General features: G+C 44.3%; 1 protein-coding gene across 1 annotated transcript in view; it reads right to left on the reverse strand.

Moving 5' to 3' along the window:
• Nucleotides 1-5,748: 5,748 nt before the first annotated feature.
• Nucleotides 5,749-15,145, reverse strand: part of LOC139648712 (SWI/SNF complex subunit SMARCC1-like) — a 33,023-nt gene continuing 23,626 nt past the window's right edge. Inside the window, exons 23-28 of the mRNA XM_071524921.1 lie at nt 14,951-15,104; nt 13,618-13,796; nt 12,324-12,458; nt 9,640-9,985; nt 8,878-9,003; nt 5,749-8,307 (exon numbers count right to left, since the gene is read on the reverse strand). Of these exons, the coding sequence (XP_071381022.1) occupies nt 8,216-8,307; nt 8,878-9,003; nt 9,640-9,985; nt 12,324-12,458; nt 13,618-13,796; nt 14,951-15,104 (1,032 nt within the window). The 3' untranslated portion in view covers nt 5,749-8,215. The remainder of the gene's footprint in view (nt 8,308-8,877; nt 9,004-9,639; nt 9,986-12,323; nt 12,459-13,617; nt 13,797-14,950; nt 15,105-15,145) is intronic.

The raw sequence follows: 15,145 nt of genomic DNA on the forward strand, positions 1-15,145 counted from the left end.
TCTTTCCACCCCATGACCACTCTCAGACAGTGTACTGTTGTTTCAAAATGAATCCTTTTGATGCGAAATCTCGTTAACAAGGAAAACATTAAACAGGATGCGGGACATAATGCCGGGTGGGATGATCAAGTGTATAAAGCAAAGGGATATGAGTCAGGGAGAGAAAAGAGGTGATTTGAATGAGAGGTGGAGACATAACTGGCTGGTTCTGGTCTAGCCAAACCATGCATCATGTTTAGCCTTTGGCCTTGATTTAAAGAGGTGAGTGGCTGGTAGAATTTAGGAATCTACCAGACACAGTTAGCGGATCAAAAACAGAGCGTGCCAGAGAGACAGAGTGAGAAAGAGAAAAAACGAAGGGCTAGAAGGTGAGAAGAAGAGGTGAAACTTGAGGTGTGAGTGACAAAGTGGTGGGGAAAAGCAGATGGGCGGGGGGGGGGTGGATAAATAGAGAGAGAGAGAGAGGGAGAGGGAGAGAGAGAGAGAGAGAGAGAGAGAGAGACGGTTGAGTAGTGAAGTTAAAGCTCATTGGTAGTGGCAGATTTAGTGCAGATGTGGGAGGCCGGGGGGGGGGGGGGAGCGGCCATGTTAATTATGAAACATCTGAATACATTCTGGGTGTGCACGTGCACGCCCCCCACATACGCACATGCACACACACATATATTATACACACATGCTCAGTGCGCTCACACACTCACTATGACCTTCTCTTCGTGTTTTTTCTGAGCCGAGGTCGAGCTGCACGGAGAGAAAGAGATCGGAGGAGGAGGAGGAGAAGAGTTGAGTGTTTTAATGAGATTCATCCAAAGCACCTTACAGGACCAGAGAGTGCACTGATTTGTCCACAGGTGGTCCCAGCAGGAATCAAACCCCAAACCCTGCCAAACAATATGTCTGCATGCACACTAATAATTCAGTCTTCACCCTGGTGTAAGCATAACCTGGTTAACACACCTAGATTTCTGCTCAATCTTTCCATTTACTGGGGCATGTCAACGCCTTAGATAATTAGATTTCTTTGTTGTTGTTTTTTTAAAAGTCTGTGCATGTCAGAGGTCACCAGACGCAGTTCTCTTTAATGTTGTATTTTCCAAAGCAAACAACATGACTCAGTGCAGTGGAGTGACGAGCGACAGACCGATTATTAAATGAATCCATGTAAACCGGGTTATTAGAGAAATCGCACCTCTTCAAACCATGTAACCGATGTCGAAATATTGCCTTAAAGCTATCTTCCAGTAAGTATTGGTGTGCATGTAAATGTGCTTAATGTTAGTGTCATGTTGTACCAGTTGAGATATGTGGGAACACAGGATATTGGAAACTTAGAAGCAATACAATACAATACAATGTAATATAAAAACAAATAACTTCATTCAGATTGGGAGGACATACCAGTATATTAAACAGACATTTAACGGTCTTGCATAGGATGAAACACACAACATAAAAACCTGGGGCCAGATTCACAAAACCTTCTTAAGAAAAAAAATGTTCTCAAGTGCCATTTTTTTCTTTAGTGCTTTAGTGTTAAGAATAAAAGTAGGAAAAAATGCTATTCTCAATTCTCAACAGTTCTTATATATTTTCTTAACTTTCTTCTTATGTTTCTTCCTAAGACAGCCCTTCACCTGTCTTAAAACTCCTACAGTGAAAAGGTAATTTTAAACAATTAGGTTATAGCTCAAAGTCTTCATAGGTTCCCCTACACCTAACATTAAGATTAACATGTATTGTAAAGCTTTATTTGGTGTAGGGTCAAGTAGGCCTCTGTCTCATGTCTGTTGAAAATAAGCTAGCAAATTTTACAGTTACCAACAGCAACTAAGGTTTAAATCTTTTCATATACTTCATCAGTTGTAGTTGCCCTAAATAGGTTTTTCCCCAACTGTTTTGTAGATGGAAGCACTTTGGGCTGCCTCCTAGCCTTGTCTCCTAGCCTCCTAGCCTTGTCTCCTGGCCTCAATGGCAGTAAGCCTAAAGTTTATTAACCAGAATTAATTCAGGCCCTATTTTGAGAAGTTCTTAAGTAGGAAAATTAAAGAAATTCGTAAGAAATGAGACTGTTACTAAGAAAATATTGAGGAATTGCACTTAAAAGCCTTTTATGTCATTTCATAAGATCTATCTTAAGAACACATTGGTGAATCCGGCCCCTGGTTCCCCTGATATAAATAAATGCAAACGGGGCCTCCTGGTGGCTCAGTGGTCTAAGATGCATACCATGGAAACGCAATGTCCTGGGTTCGAATCCGGCCCAGAAACTTTGCCGCAGAGCTTATTAAAAGTGAGAACATAACCACACACTTCTCTACATGTAAAAAAAAAAAAAGATTAGGTTAATTCCAACATCTTACAGCTTCATCAGGATATAAATGACAGCGTCATGCCGCGGGACTTTAACTCACACCTGCAGCAGAAAATCAGGTCACATGTGTAGACAGCCTATCAATTAGGAGGTGTTTTTTACATGCACATCAACATCAATTAATAATACAGAGAATTTTAGGAGGGGAGAGGATGACCATTTTTACCCCCAGACTTCCTCTCCTTGTTCCCTTTAACATGCGAATACTGACGGTGGAGCAAATTCCAACAGACACGCGTCAATCATGTTTCCCTCGGATGTCAGCCTCGCTCAAATCATCTGAATATGAGAGGAAAAGAAGAGCCGGTCCGAGCTCAAAGAACGAGAGGAACCGCACCTAAAATAATACAGATCCAGGGCTTGAAACTGACAGTAGGCGCTGGCTGGATTGCAGGGTGGTTAGAGAGACTGTCCTGTAACTGGAGGCTCACAGGTTTGATCCCATGTGTGTGTGTCCTGTCCTGAAACCCTTCCTCCTCACTCGCTGTTAGACATTTGGATAGGAGTATCTGCTAAATCCATTTGTCTTTTCTACTCTGTGGTGGCAGCAGCTATTAGAGGTTAGAGCAGCAGACTTTGTGAATGGAAGGTTGCCCGTTTGAATTCCCGATTCCTGTGAAAAATCAAACATGCTACTGAGTCAGTCAGCCCTTGAGCCAGGCACCTGAATCCCCCTGACTCCTCCAGTGAAGACTTTCTGACTTTCATACACCTTTTACAGCTGAACTGGCATACGTACTGGTGGCCAGTTACAGACACACACTCTTTAATGCAGTTTCCTGCCAAAGGTCAGGTCAACTGAGGTGAAAAAAAAACACACACTTGAGGAGCTATAAATCAAACTTCATATAAAAATCCCCCTTTACACCTGGCGTTAACATGTGTCTTGTGTCTGGATTGTGACTTCCCTCGCCAGATTGTCACACACACGTCACTCGTATTTACATCCTTTAAAGTTGACAGTAAACGCCTCGTCTCGCTTATTCCCCATCCATGAGAGTCCAGTTTTACCCCCCTTCCGCCTGTCTGTTAGCAGGATATCTCAAAAAGTTCTGAATGGATTTGCACAAAACTTTGTGGCCAATCAGCAGACCGAAAGAGAGAAACCCTCCATTATTGGCCCCATCAAACCACATGGGGGCACAGGAGAGCTCATTTCCAGTTTAGACATATCTGCCCTGCCAATTTTTCCAAAACTTGGTCCAGTGGTAGAATGGAAACTGAACAGATGTAGAGCTAATTGGCCATGTGGTGTTGAGGTAATCAGATAAAACGCTTAAAAGTGGCGAGAATTTGAACAGGCAGATCTCACGTCCCATTTCAGGTCCAGTCATGAAAATGTGTGCATCTCCTGATGTGAAACAAAGTTGGCAAGAACTTTTGGTGAAAATCCAACATGTAGAACTAGCATATCTGGACAATTGCATAGTGTTGGCGGAGGTATGCGCTCTACTGAGGTCCATCTAGTTCAGTGGTTCTCAACGTGGGGTCCGGGGACCACCAGGGGTCCTCGAGGGAGTTCCAGGGGGTCCCCAGCAAATTGATAAATTGTTAAACTTCATCATTAATTCATTTACAAGAAGTTAACAGTTAGAGAATGTAGAAGAATGACTATTTTGATCATAGTTTCTCTGTTATCTCTCTACCTACAACACAGATAGTCATGGAATTCTGGACAAAATCATATTTCTAATAATAAAAAATATTCTCAGATTTGGGTTTGAGAGACAAAGTCTTATCAAATGGGGGGTCCAGGGCCCAAATGTGGACTAAATTAGGGGTCCTTGATATGAAAAAGGTTGAGAACCACTGATCTAGTTGAAGTAGGTTACTGTGAGCTGCCTGTGTGTTTTGCTTGTGCTTCCTGGTTAGATTCACAAAACAAAGATGTATTTCCTGTATGTGGATTGGAGACATATTTACACTTTGCTGTTACTGTGGGAGAATGCGTCCCTGTACCGGCTTATGGTTTGTCCTCAAAGTGCACCTGTATATATATTATATGGTGGAGCGCTATTCGATTACAATCCAATCACCCGAGACACATGTTGATGCCAGGTGGGACGGGGGTCAAAGAGTGTGTGTGTGTGTGTCAGATTTGGTGAAGTTGCTGCGGAGGGTTGGTGAAGAAGTTTTCCTCCCGCCTCATGTGGAAGCCCTTTGCAACAAGGATGCAGCATCATTCTCCCCATAATGCATGATCAGCGCTGTCCTATTGCCCTGCTAATCTGGCACAAAAACAGGCTTTTTCCCACCCACCCCACCCCACCCCCTCCATCCCGTCCGTCCCGTCCCGTCCCAGGGAGTAATCGCCCTGCGGCCCCTCATCCCTCTCAATAACATCCTCATGGTCAATCTCCCGGACAGAGAAATCCCCCCTTGCGCCAGATTACAGCGCTGGCTGCCCGGGATTAGGGTTTAAACCACGGCAGCATCCATGTTATTCTTATCATTTTCCCCCTTCATATGCACACACAGATGCTACGAGCAGAGGGCTAAGCAGCTAAGGCAGCAAAACAACCACAACAGGAACATCTTTCCCCGCTCACGTGACGCCCCGGCCGGGGAAAAGCGCACGGTGCGTGGCTTTTTGTGCCACAGATCCAAACTGGATGAATAAAATATGGATTATAATCCAACGGCCTCAAATGGAAGTTGCAATTTCAAGTTGGAGCGCTGTCCATCATGTAACCAGTTTTTCACACACTCTTCCTCTCAGTAGTCAACTAGGCAAGGGTTAGAAATGTTGTAATGATTCATTTACATGTAAAGAGTTCATTTGCACAACTATATACCCGTTTTGAAAATTTAAAAAAAAATCATCGCATGAAGTTTGTTGTTCAATATCTCTAAAATATAGAGGATTCAGACAGTAGAAGTGTTATGATTTTGTCAAACAAGGACTACCACTGTTCAACCTGTACCATACTGTGATTTGTTCTAATATTGTGATATCCATCATTTTATGAGTAGCCGGTGTCACCTTTTCCCAAAACGGCAAATATCTATTCAGGAATGAAACTCTTCCATCATACCAAGATAAGCCTGTCATGTAGTTACAAACAATGTAACTTACACACTGTGAAGGCATTATGTGCAGATATTTCATAACAATACCCCTAATCCCAACACAAAGGCATGGGGGGGGGGGCTACAAACGGATAATCCAGTTTCTGCAGTTTGTGAAAAACATGACAACAAAGAAAAAACCTCAACGCCGTTTTATAAATCCAATCTCTACCCGTTCACTTTATACATTTACCTTTTGAATTTTTTTATTTATTTAATGCTATAATATCCCAAATAATTTGACACTGACCCATGATGGCGGATGCGAGCCGAAACGAGGAAAAATAACCGAAACCAAGACGTCAACCTCATACAAAAACAGTTTATTCGACAGTGTCTAGGTCCAAGTACCAACAGACCCCCATACAAAATAAAAAAAAAAGAAAAACAAACAAAAAAAAAAAAAAACATTGCTACAAACTTCCAAAGAACAATGATAACTTCCATCTACACAAAGTTTATTCTTAGAAATACATTACCATTAACACAAAAAAGTAGCGATTAAAAGATAATATATGTAAGGGGATTCCCGTCATTTTCGAATGATATATTTAACAGCCTGGAAAGATCTCGAATGGGGGGAAAGGGAGGGGTGAGGGGGAGGGGGGGGGGGTCATGAATGAGTGTGTGAGTGAATGAGAACGTGTGTGTGTGTCTTTTGTGTGTATAGATGGATGTATTTTCTTCTTCCCAGGCGGACTAGGAAAAGAGGGCAACACTCAGTGATGCAGCAGTCATGTGGGCAGGAAAAAGAAAAGAAGGGGGGAATAAATTGAAAGAAGGGAGGTGGGGGTGGGGGTGGGGGGGTAGTAGAGGTAGCGAAGGGGCGTGCAGAGAGGTAGCAGATAGCGAGAGGAAGATTTCTAGTAGAGGTAGCTAGCGGGCGAACGAGGAAGAGGTAGCAGAGAGATACTAACAGTGCTAGCGAAAAGGGGGGAGTGGTGCGAGTTAAGACTTCACACTTCACAACGGCCTTATTATTAGAGTTTATTAACCCGTGTGTTAAGTCTGGAATCACACAGCAAATACACACTAAAACTGTCTTAGTGTGTGAGAAACAACAAAATGTAAGCAGGGATGCAGATGACATCAGATTATACAACTTTTAACAGTAATAAATACATCTTTGGGACCTAAAGTTATAGTAAATTCCTTGTAAATGGTGTCAAACTGATTTAAGTGATGTAAGGAAATATATTTATATTGGTGGTTGTTTCCCCACCTTTTTATTTACCACTACATCTGTGAATTTGAGTACTAACTGCAAAAAGTAATTATTTTTCCTTTTTCTTGTGTTGTTACCTGCTTTTAAGATCATTACATATATAGATTTAGATTTTTTTTTTAACACAGTGTTATTGTGTACTGACTGTACTTTTCCATAGGTTAACACACAGGAATAAGGCTATTGTAAAGTTTTATGTGAGACAAAAAAAGCAAAGTGAAAATGGGGGGTGTGTGTGTAAGAGGGGGGGTAGCGAGGTAGGCAGCACTAGGCGTTGGGGATGGGTGGAGAGGGGGGGGGGTGTTGGGGGGGTTTCTAGCGGCTACATTATCAGCACCTAAAACAGCTAGAAGCCCACCGCGCTGAGGAAGAGCGTTGTTTATGTTCTGCTTTTCAGTCGAATCGCATCGCAGCGCCGCGTCTCGCTCTCTAAAAAGGCTGTATGAAGGTCAGCAGGAGATTATGTGTGTGTGTGTGTGTAGCTCTGTGTGTGTGTGTGTGTCCAGTGCATTGCGGCAGGGTCTAGCTCAGTTGGTGTGTGTAGGCAGCCTCCAGTGTGAGCTTCCAGCTTAGCTTGTGTGTGTGTGTAGGTGTTGTGTGTGTTACAGTGCTACGCCTGGCTTAGGGTAGTGGGGGTAGTGGGGGAGGGGGGGGGGGTGCTCGTCCATCCACAGAGGCCAGAGGAGGCTGAGCAGCTGAGCGAATAGTCATCAAACACCCCTCTGCCTCCAACACACACACACACACACACACACACACACACACACACACAGAACTACAGTGTATCGTTTCAAGAGGAGCGAGAGGTAGATACTCGGCGAGACGAGAGTGTGAGGGCAGTCTGGATCCCATCTGTGTATGTGTGAGAGTGAGAGTGTGTGTGTGTGTGTGTGTGTATATTTGTGTCCAAATGTGCTTGGCCCATGTGTGTGTCACAGCTCAGTCACACACACACACACACACATCCCTGAAAGTCCCCCTAGTTCCCCTAGCTCCCCCTAGTGTTCGGATGGGGAAAGAGGCACCAGAGAGAGGTGTGTGTTTGTGTGTGTTAAAGAAAGAAGGCAGGGGGCTACAGTGTCATTCAAAATAGACAACATGGGGGGAGGGGGGGGGGTCCTATCCTATTCTGCCCCCTTGTTTTGTTTCCTAATCCATTAAATAGAGTCAGTCACTCCATATCAGCCTCTATCTGGCCTAAGCAGAGCAGAAAACAGTGTTTATTACTAGATGACCCTTGCCGCTGTGCCCTGAGAGGAAGTGTATGTGTGTTCGTGGGTGGGGGTGTGTGTGTGTGTTCGTGGGGGTGTGAAAGCTTGGGTCACCCTTGCCATTGAGCCCTGAGTGTGTGTGTGTGTGTGTGTGTGTGTTTGTGGGTGTGGCTGTGTGTGTGCTGTGACGAAGCCTATGGTAGTTTTGGGATTTGGGGGCAAAAATACCGAGCCAGTAGCAAAGGCCATCAAAGGGGCTGAGGTTGAGAGATCTGAGTTAGTTTGTGTGTGCCTGTGTGTGTGTGTGCGTGCATGTGTGTGTGTGTGTGTGTGTAGGTCTTAGTTGTCAGCTACCCGTCCAGTGGGGGCCGCTGCAGGACCCACGGGTACTGGAGCTATCCCATCAGGCTGTGCGGGCGGTGGGCCAGGGACTAGAAGAGAAAGGAAACACGGTTGCAGTCAAAAGACAAATATACGAGATAAGAAAATGTTAGCAAATTACACCACTAACAACCATGCTACTGGAGCGAGCTGATTGGCTAGCTGTACAGCCAATGAGGTAAGAGCGGTAGGCGGAACATATAAGCTAGTGTGTGATTGGATGTTGACAGGCAACATTGCCCCAAAAGTTCAGTTGCAGCCAACATTTCCGTTCGTTGACAGAAAGGAGACAAAGGCAACTGGACAACGTCAGCCTCATAAAAATATTTATAGAGACGTTTTTTCTTGAGTTGCTTGTGGTGTGAATGTTTGGTTACACAAACACACACAATAAAAAAATATAGTTTTGGCTTTGGTGAATTAAGTGGTGCAAGCATGAGCGCACACAGACCAAAGAATAATTTGCACTGGCTTTGGCTAACCATTTAATATGAATACATGCACACAAACACTCAAAAAGCTCCTGCTGTCTGTGAACAAATCGGTGCACGAACACACACACGCGTTCAAACACACACAACTCAAACACATGAGAGTGGAAGAAGGAGATTCATACTCACACATGCCGTTGGGAGCTCCAGGGTGGCGGGGGCCCATCATGGGGGGCATGCTGCCGGGAGGGGGGCCACCGGGGGGCGGGCCGGACATCATGCGTCCCGGTATGGGCTGGCTTGGTCCCATTGGTCCTGTGTGTGGGAACGGAGGGGGACACATCAGACATGGACAGACAGTCTAACATGGTGGAAAAGTAAGGCTGCAGCAGAAAAAGCAAGGAAGTCTACGGTGTGTGATATTCTCAATCCCAGGGGGAAATCTGGAGAAGATAGGTATTCAGTGCCTTGCTCATTTTACCGGCAGAAACCACCTGGGTGGGTGGAGCCACAGGTTCTTACCTTCTCTGTTATCTTCACCCTCTCCTTCTCTCTTTCCATTACTGTGCTCTCTCAACTTCCAGTTTCAACTGTATTTGTCCTAATGGGCAATTGGTTTCTACCGAGTCAGCCAAAGATTACAGCAGGTGCTTTCACTGATCAGCACACCTTCAAACTGCTAAAACTAATCAGTGTAACCTGGTGTGTTTTTGTGTCTTTGGTTGGAATGAAAACCAGCAGACTCCCAGCCCTCCATGGCACACGATCGAGATATATGAGACCACAGATTTAAAATGTCATTACATACAAACATAAGACTAACAGTCACCAATGAAAGGTGTCGATACAGAGTTTCTGGCAGGCAGCAGAAGACAAAATCATCATCACCGTCATCTCTATCTCTTCTTCACCTCTCCACCTATATTTATGAACATCTCCCATCTCTCTCACCTGTCTGTCCTGGGTGGTGAGGGCCCATGGGGTGGTGGCCCATCGGGGGGTAGCCGGGGTGCAAGGCGGCGCCGGGCGGGGGTCCTCCGTGGTGGGGCGGGGGCCCTCCGTGGTGCATGCCCGGGGGAGGGGGCCCGTGGTGGGGTCCGGGGCCGGCGGCCTGTCCCTGTCCCTGTCCTTGTCCTTGTCCCTGTCCCTGTCCCTGTCCCTGGGCCTGGGCGGCGGCGGCAGCAGCGGCGGCGGCTTGCTGCTCCATCTGCTGCCTCGCCTTCATCTCGGCGTACTTCAGCTGCTCCATGTGGAACGCCTGCCGCTCCGTCAGCAGCTGCTGCCTCTGCAGCTCCAACTGGACAGAGGGAGAGAGGGAGGGACAGACAGGAGTTATTCAAAAGGTGAAATGAAAGAAAACAGAAAAACTGGTAATCACCCATTAATGGCGGGTGAGGTCAGTTTTGTGAAACAGTGGTTCCCAAAGAGGGTCTTTAGCAAAATGAAAGTGTAATGTCACAAGAGCTGCAACGATTAATCGATTAGTTGTCAACTATTAAATTAATCGCCAACTATTTTGATAATCGATTAATCGGTTTGAGTAATTGTTTAAGAAAATTACGTCAAAATTCTCTGATTCCAGCTTCTTAAATGTGAATATTTTCTAGTTTCTTTACTCCTCTATGACAGTAAACTGAATATCTTTGGGTTGTGGACAAAACAAGACATTTGAGGACGTCATCTTGGGCTTTGGGAAACACTGATCGATATTTTTCACCATTTTCTGACATTTTATAGACCAAACAACTAAGCGATTAATCGAGAAAATAATCTTCAGATTAATCGACAATGAAAATAATCGTTAGCTGCAGCCCTAAATGTCACCATTTCCACTATTTCATCCTCTAAAAGTTAGTACAATAACAGAATGTAGAAGAATGACGACTTTGATCATAGGTTTCACTCCATTCACTGTTATCTCCTTCAATCATAAGACAGTCAAGTATTTCTTCTCTATGTCAGCAGTAACAAGAAAATATGTGGGATAAAATCTTATCATATGGGAGTGGAGATGAATGTAGTAACAATATTAATATTTGGGTGGCCCGCTTAGGTTAATTAATAGTCATCAATGTTTTTGTTAGGTTCGTTTTGGGTGCTTTGATGCACCAAGGTGGCATTCAAACATGAGTGTGAGTTACTGTTGTTAAAAGCGACTTCTCTTCCAGTTCATTCTTTTTTTCTTCCTCCTTGAACTTAACTCCCATTGGCCGTTGCCAGTGTCACTCTCAGATTTCAGTCTTGGTGAGTCTCTTCCACTTCTCAGTACTGGACCGACCAAATAAACGCGTTTGAAAAAATACTGTTTGGCTCCAATTGATCTCCAGCCCGTTAACACTAAAGGATAGTCCAGTGGGTCGTAGACTCAGCGTTAAAAATCGCCTGGTGTCACCTAGCCTTTTGTGTGTTTGTGTTTTAGAAACCCGGTGTAGCAGCAGAAGCTCGGTCTCTCTCTCTCCAGTCTTCAGGCGGCTTATGTAAACCAAGGCCCTTTTCATACACTATTTACAGCTGTGAAACTGGGCTACATTCCCGATGCCTCCACCTCAAACACAGTTTTACACTCTCACTGGCATCTCCAAGGGCTGACCAGGGGCAGGGTACACACACACACTGACACACACACACACACACACACACAAACAGCGCTGAGGGCTATTCAGTTGCCCTGTGGAGGCAGGTTAACTGTTTCACTTCCCTGACAACACAACTGCTTTGCTCTGGAAACTGTTTTATTTGCGCTACAACTCTTAGCGCCCTTAAAAAGAATTAATTCTGTGTCTCCTCGCCCAGAAGGTCTCTGTCGAGTCTCTGTGGAAAAGACTTGGACCAGGCTGGGAAACTAACTTCCTTGTCCACCGGCCAACAGTGGCTGATGGATTCAAAACATTTACCAACCACTTATGTCAGTTTACCAACCACAGAACTAGGACTGGGTGACACTGGTCACTGGTTTTGGATGCCAATCCCAAAACACCATCATACTTCAGTTCAAAAATGGATTTGTATGATTAAAAAACTGCACTTTTTTGGTGTCTTTCTTTGTTGAATCAAAGCACCTTTCACAATGTGATGATGCAAATCATTCTCTGTAACATTAATACACCCCAACTTTCATTTCCAAAAACTGTTTAATTCTAAAATGAGATATCCATCATTTTAAAAAATCTCTTATCTAGCCTCGCAAAATGACTGCCGCCATGCAAGAAAAACTTAATATAGAAGTTATTAACTATCATGACCACTTAACTAACAAATTCGTATCATCTGAGAGGATGAATTCATATGGGATTTTTAAATATTGAGCAAGACATCAGGTGACTTTCTCCCTCAAATGGATATTGATTACCCATAATTACCCATAATCTAACAGAGAAATTGACTTCTCATTTTAAGAATCCAACTTTGTGAAGCTTCCCAATACCTTTTGATACCTTTAACAGTACCAAAAATTGGTATTGAGTCAGTAAGGCATTGTTGTGATGCTCAGCTCTACACAGTCTTTACCATACAATGTTAATATTTGGGCGGTCAGCCCGGTAAATGGTGTGCAGGGTCGATGCTGGCCATTTACATTCCCGAACCAGTCTGCGACTCCATTTCCCATGGTGCATGACTCTTTCCCTTTGACTTACGGCCTCTTTCTCGCGGTCCATGATGGTCTCCAGCTCCTCAAAGTGCCTCAGCTTGATCTCCAGCTTCTTCATCTGCGTCTCCACCAGCAGAGCCACCAGGGACTTGATCTTCCTTTCCTCCACCGCCGCCAAGTGCTGGGAGGATAGAGGGAGGGGAGAGAGAGACCGAGACAGACAGTCAACATTTGGAAAAAAGGAAAAATCCACCCTCGGATACTGTTAAACTGCAAGGTATTAGGGACACACCAATAGCATTTTAGGTAGCATATAGGTATATGCATAACCTACAGTATCGGCTCTCTTGGAACACTTCACCAAGTACTTACATTTTAGCCAACCCTACAAGATATCATCAATTTCAGTGCATTCCAGGAGTTTTGTATAGTAGTGTTGTAATGTACTTTTTTGGTGCACACACTTTCCCTCAACCTGCACTGTCTACTCCAACTTCAGTTAGTGATTTCTAACATTTCCCAGAACAACTTTCAGCAACCAGAGAACAGGCCCCGAGCGCCAACGATACCCGAGTGACAGATTTTCTAGCTGAGACAAAGTAAGAGTCATGCCCCTTACTCACAGGATTTCTTCTAAGTGCATTGCATTATGGTCTATTGAGGCTACTGAAACTGGTATCTCTGCCTCCTCTACGATGGATTTCTCCCTGTAGGATTGTTGAAAAAATATTCTGCTATCCAACTCCACTGTAGCTGTGATGGAAATATCTTGAAGTGATGTCACGTTGTCTATGTTTGACCAGTTATCCGTGGAAATCAGAAAAATACACCACCAAACAACAAAATGGGCCCAGGAATGCAATAGCTGTGTTTTAACAGAGTTTAAGTGTGTTAGGGTGTTTTTTTACTTTAAGGAGTAGCTTTTTTTCTCAGAGAGTGGGCAGTCCACTCACATGCAGTATTTCTTTTCTATATTTAAACAGTCGTAAAGCAGAGAGGGAGACAGTATGGCAAGCTGGTGGGATTTGATCCTCGGCCAGGGGGGAATATGCATTTCCAGAGGTGGGCGACTATAAACTACTGAGTAGCTTTTAATCCAAAATTATTCAAGACTGTACTGAAGCTTTGTGCTCCTCTTTTGGTGGTAATCTACTGACACCAAATAGGATCAAATCTATGTATTACAGGAAAATTATTAAAATGACAACCGAGGTAATTAACTCAATATCTGGTGGGTTTAACAGGCATTAGGTTTGCTTTAGTGTGTTTTGGATCAAGTCACTACTGCAACATTCCCCTGCTCTGTCCCACCACCGGGCCAATCAGTACTGGAGCCTCACCTTGGCCTTGGTGGCAGCAGATGCCAGGGCGGCGGCGGCCGCGGTGGCGATGTTTCCCTCTCCGACGTCAAGCTCCAGCTTCTTCCTCTTGTCGTCTCCCTCCTCTGCAGTTCCCTTCTCCTCCTTCTCCTTCTCCTGCTCCGAGGACGACGTCTCCATGGCCTCCTCCTTGTCTTTATCTGACGGGGAGGGGGGGAAGAGGGGAATTTAACAACCATGGGGGGAAAATAGAGTGATGCCCCGAGCATGCAAATTACTTGCACGCACTGGAAAGTTTACTTATCCACAGCAGAGAAGGAAGACACTCACATACTGCATGACAACTAACACAGGGACTGAAAATAAAGACTTCTGATCTGAAAAATGACTTTAACACTAGAGGACAACAGCAAAAAAAATGTGCACAGACTTCAATTTCTATCATTGTGAGTGTCATTTTTTCAGTCCCTGTGCTTATTGTCATCCAGTGTTTGAGTGTTTTCCTTAGTGGCTGAGCAATGACTCAACTAGGCCACTCTGTTCTATAGCTGAAGATTATTTCTCACAAAAACAAATACCACAATATGTGGTGAAATGTTATTGGGTCTACAGCTGTATAAAATCTGTGATCGCGTGTATTGGCACTAAAGTTTTGTACAATTCCCAAACTTTCAGACCTTTTCAGAACCTGCCTAAGAACCCTGGTTTAGTCTCACTGCCTGGGCTGAAGACTGTGAATTCAAGTATTGTGATAAGTGACCAATAAAAATGGCTTTTAGTGGGACAGGGGTGCCTGAAAAAAATAATCAAATCTGCATATAAAATAATAATAAATCCGCCATGGTAGGAAGTAGCGCGATATGTTTGAAATATCATATAAAAATATCGTGAAATATCATATATCATGATAATCATATGTTTTTCTTTCAATATCGATGTATATCACAATACGGCTTACATATGCAAAATCAAATTGATGTTCATCACATTGAACCGCATGGTAATGTTTGGTGTGATGCCAAACCAAAGTCTGAACTCTTGGTGTATGTTTTATACCTCAATTTGTCTGAGTTTTTAAATACAATTTTCTTGTTCTCATCAATTTAAACATAATTGTGTATCACGATATCATAACATCACCATATCATCACGATATTATTCCACTGAAAGACGATACATGATAATATTGAATTATCATATAGCCCAAGGAGGAAGACAGCAACTCCAAAGAAAGGACTGCAACCACAATCTTCTTTTCTAATGCGTAGAGTTCACTTTCAGCTCTGACAAGAAGACCGTGTTGGCAGTGTGCTCTTGGGAGTTTCTGTGTGTGTGTGATGAACCCCGGTGTTACCTGCTGCGGCCGTCTTGGCCTCGCCTCCCTCGGCGTCTCCCTCCTCGCGCTCCGACGGCTCCGCTCCCTCCTTCTTCACCTTCTCCCCTCCCTCCGTCTTCTCGCTCTTCTCCGCCGACTCGCTGGGCTTCTCTGCCTCGTCCTTAGACTCCGCCTGAAGGACGAGGACACACACACACACACACACACACACAC

The sequence above is a fragment of the Centroberyx affinis genome, unplaced genomic scaffold (assembly GCF_046629955.1).
Source record: "Centroberyx affinis isolate AG114_WGS23_722 - 3 ecotype Tasmania unplaced genomic scaffold, CSIRO-AGI_Caff_v1 ptg001249l_1, whole genome shotgun sequence".
Lineage (NCBI taxonomy): Eukaryota > Metazoa > Chordata > Actinopteri > Beryciformes > Berycidae > Centroberyx > Centroberyx affinis.